Here is a 3,784-nt window from a genome sequence, read left to right on the forward strand (position 1 = left end):
TAGAAATATTCTAAAATGTGAAGAGTACAACCCCGGGGCACAAAATGACCCCAGGGCATACGGATAGGGTTAATATTCTTGATTGGACTTAAGATTCCCTTATTTATTTATTTTTCACTTTCCTACCTTTCCCATCCTCGAGAAGCAGTATTTTCACGCAAATTCCTTCTTTAGGTGGGCTTAATAAAAATATAACTAGCTACTATAATAATGAACATAGTCGTCCCAATTAGAATAAATACATTATAAATTTGATACAGTGTACGTTAGATCGATTTTTTGTACTTACCTCATATAATAAATTGTTGTTATTGTTATTAATATAACAGATTATAACAAATACGAACATTGTGTTCATTTATTTTATTCAGGATTATTGACTAGGATTATGCATTGTGAGGAATAGTGATATATAAAATGATTCAGGTCTGTTTTGTATTGTTTGTTTGTAGTTGTTTGTTTTTCTTTTTTTAATTAACAGCGTTAACTTGTAGCCTCGTCTCATAGTCCCAAATGCAACAGGCCTATGAACAAACCTCTGACGCTAGAAACTGTTCCGCTACCTGGCATACATCTTCCTTTTCTTTTCACGCATTCTGGTAAGTGAGGTGCATGTTCTTTAGTTGTTAGATTTTTGTCCTATTTTATGTCGAAAATGCTCTGATATTATAAAAGAATGCATTAACATTACAATGACTGTCACAAATGTGAATTACTTGGTGTATTTAAGTTCATTTTGTCAGCGATAACGATAATTTTGAATGGACAAATAGCAATGTGTCCCAGAAACCTATTATCGATATCTGTCTTTGCCACACCTATCTAATGATAATCGTTGATGACAATCATATTATTTTTTAGTTTCATCTAGATCTAGTTCCAGAGTAGTTCCACTTTTATTTAGATCTAGATCTAAAATCTAGTAATATTTGGCTTGCTTTTAACAGATTGGGGGTTTCACCGGTGCAGGGGGGGGGGGGGGTGCATGCCCCCTCTGAAGTGACTGAAGCCCCCCTGCATTTCACAATGACGTCAATGATTTGATGTTTTGGCAATATTAGGATTGCTTTTACTTTGAAAACAATTAATTTGCAAGGATTTTAGTGGCCATGCGTGTTCTGTAGCAAGCCCTCAAATCTGTGTGTGGGTTGGGTGCATGAGACATGCGACTAAACGTAGAATGGCAAACTGTTTAGGTAAGGCGGCCATCTTGTGTGTTGTCAGACGTGGATACCCCTCCGGTCACGTAACTACATGATCTAAACATAGCCTACTGTATGGCACTAAACATTATTTAGGCCTATACTTACCATGGCATGTTTTCGTGCAATGTTTTTCCAGGAGACATACGTGTCGTGTGGTTGATGTGGTGCTCCAATGATGCTGCTACTCATCCTTATCTCTTCTGTGCAGTGTTTATTTGCCGGGGGGGGGGGAGTAATCTCTCCAGGCGTCTGCAGCAATTTTCGCACGCTTTATTGTCTTTGCGCTAACCGTGTTTCAATTAGGCCTACAAGCATCAGCGTTTTTGGCCACCTCTATTCTCACCCGGAGTGAGAATAGTGCAGGCGAGTCTTGTGGCTATTCTCACCCGCTGCGCGTTCACCAAATTTTGCGTTCACCCTAAACCACAGAATTCTACACTGTGATAACAGAAAAATTGTAGAATTCTGTGCCGTGAACAAACGTTCCATTACAACTGTAGCCTACTAAAAGCGTACAATTTTGTCTGTGGGCAGTGGAGAGAAAGAGAGAGAGGAGTAGCGCGAGAATTTCCGGGCAAAACAAAATGGCGACCCGCGTAGTTCGGCTCGATTGGAAAAGTTAAATAGCCGTAGCATCTTTGTAGACAACCAAATTAATTTACTTTTGTGTTTTAGCATCATTTTTTAACTTTGTTTTGGTCAATTTGATCGTCCACACCGATAGACAGTATTCAGAAAGAGAGAGAGAAGAGGGGAGGAGTTGATCTTGCGAGAACTTCCGGGCGGGTGAGAATAGCCACTTTCACGTTTTTACTACTGTTCTGGCTCTGGGCATCAACGATCTAGGCGATCTTCCGTCACCAGAGCATGGCTGATGTGCTGTGGTTAGCAGCTAGAGGCTAGTGTGAAATTTTACCGTGCGGAACACATCGATACGGATCAAGCCTCTGAACCAACATGTTGTACCATGCGATATCTCCAAAGATCATGTAGTGTAGATTAGTAGAGAATCTTTGGTATCCCCAGTCTTCTAAAAAAAAGTCTGTGGGTATCCCAGGATGTAATGTGATGACATCACATTACTAAAATAAGCAGTGGCTTGGCATATTGTCCGTATCGATGTGTTTCGCATGGTCAAATTTCACACTTGCGGCTAACTTGCAGCCCGTCAGCCATGTGCAACTGATTGGTTACAAGGTTTCCGGTGTATATTAATGACATATTGGAATTTCGGTAGTGGTGTTTGAAATTGAAACATGGCAAAAACAATAAAACATGCGAAAATTGCTGTAAAGACATCGGAAGATTACAAACGATAAACAATGCGCAGGGATTAACAGCGACATCATCATAAAAATAATATAATATCACATTGCCGGTATTCCTGGAAAAAGACATTGCACTAAAGTGTCATGCCATCAAAGATTCTCTACAATATGGAGGAGGGACAAGCCCCCTTGCCTTTTTATAAACAAGTGAAATTTTACTGCTCATTTTGTGGGCTAGATCTACTGATAAGACATCGATGCAGAATATTTCAATCAGTATCGATATTCAGTACTTTGCAGTACATTTGTCTCCTTTCTTTTCTTTAGCCTCAGTCACATTCAACGAGAGGTCGAATCGAATCCAACAGGGACAGGCCGGTCCCGGCAACCTCGTTAAATGCGACACCCACTGTAGCGCCTTTTCGGGTTTTGAAAATCAAAGTTGCTAGCCGTACTTAGATCTAGGTTTGGCTCTATCGACTCAAACCTGTTGAGTACACAGGTCTCGTTAGATCTTGACCTAGTAATTATTCAGGTTTTAAATACATGCAAGTCAGTAAGGAACCTTTTGGTTTTGTCTGAAATACAAATACTTCAGGCATTGCAAACTAAAAATTTCATTTACAATTAAGCCATCAATAAGTACGGCTAACCTAGCGGTCTAGTCGTACTTAACCTGCCAGTCTAGCCGTACTTATCTTAGGCCCTCCTATTAGCATTAGAAAACAGGTCTCAAAAGTAATTATTCAGGTTTAAGATACATGCACTGACATGAAGGCACCTGGTTTCGTCTCAAATACAAAAACTTTAGGTTCTGCAAACTAAAGATTTATTTACAATTCAGTAGGCCTTTTTTTGGTCAGTCTAGCCATCATATTACAAATAAGTACGGCTAGCTCAGCTGTAAGTACGGTGCCTAACAGTCTAGCCGTCGATTGAGTATTAAGTACGGCTAGCCCCTTCCTTTAAAAAAAGTTTTTGCTTTTGTGCTGGACTGATGTGTGGTACAGTAAAAAAAAAAAAAAGAGAGAGAGAGAGAGACTGAAAAGAATTAATTTGTGAAGCAACGGTCATGAAAGTATATTTCTAATTTCAGGTCACGAGCTGATCAAAATGCAGATTTTTGTGAAGACACTCACAGGCAAGACGATCACCCTTGAGGTGGAACCGTCTGACACCATTGAAAATGTCAAGGCAAAGATTCAGGACAAAGAAGGTATGTGATGCATCACGCTTAATTTCTTGTGTAGGTGTTGCGCAGTCCCGGGGTGGCTGGAATCGTGTTTTTAAAAAATGTGCCTTTGCCCCTTT

General features: G+C 39.9%; 1 protein-coding gene across 1 annotated transcript in view; it reads left to right on the forward strand.

Moving 5' to 3' along the window:
- Positions 1-3,569: 3,569 nt before the first annotated feature.
- Positions 3,570-3,784, forward strand: part of LOC100533554 (ubiquitin/ribosomal L40 fusion protein) — a gene marked incomplete at its 5' end in the record, with an annotated part of 4,172 nt that continues 3,957 nt past the window's right edge. Inside the window, 1 exon segment of the mRNA XM_013089372.1 lies at positions 3,570-3,693. Coding sequence (XP_012944826.1) covers positions 3,570-3,693 — 124 coding nt within the window.

This window comes from Aplysia californica, unplaced genomic scaffold (genome assembly GCF_000002075.1).
Source record: "Aplysia californica isolate F4 #8 unplaced genomic scaffold, AplCal3.0 scaffold00937, whole genome shotgun sequence".
NCBI lineage: Eukaryota > Metazoa > Mollusca > Gastropoda > Aplysiida > Aplysiidae > Aplysia > Aplysia californica.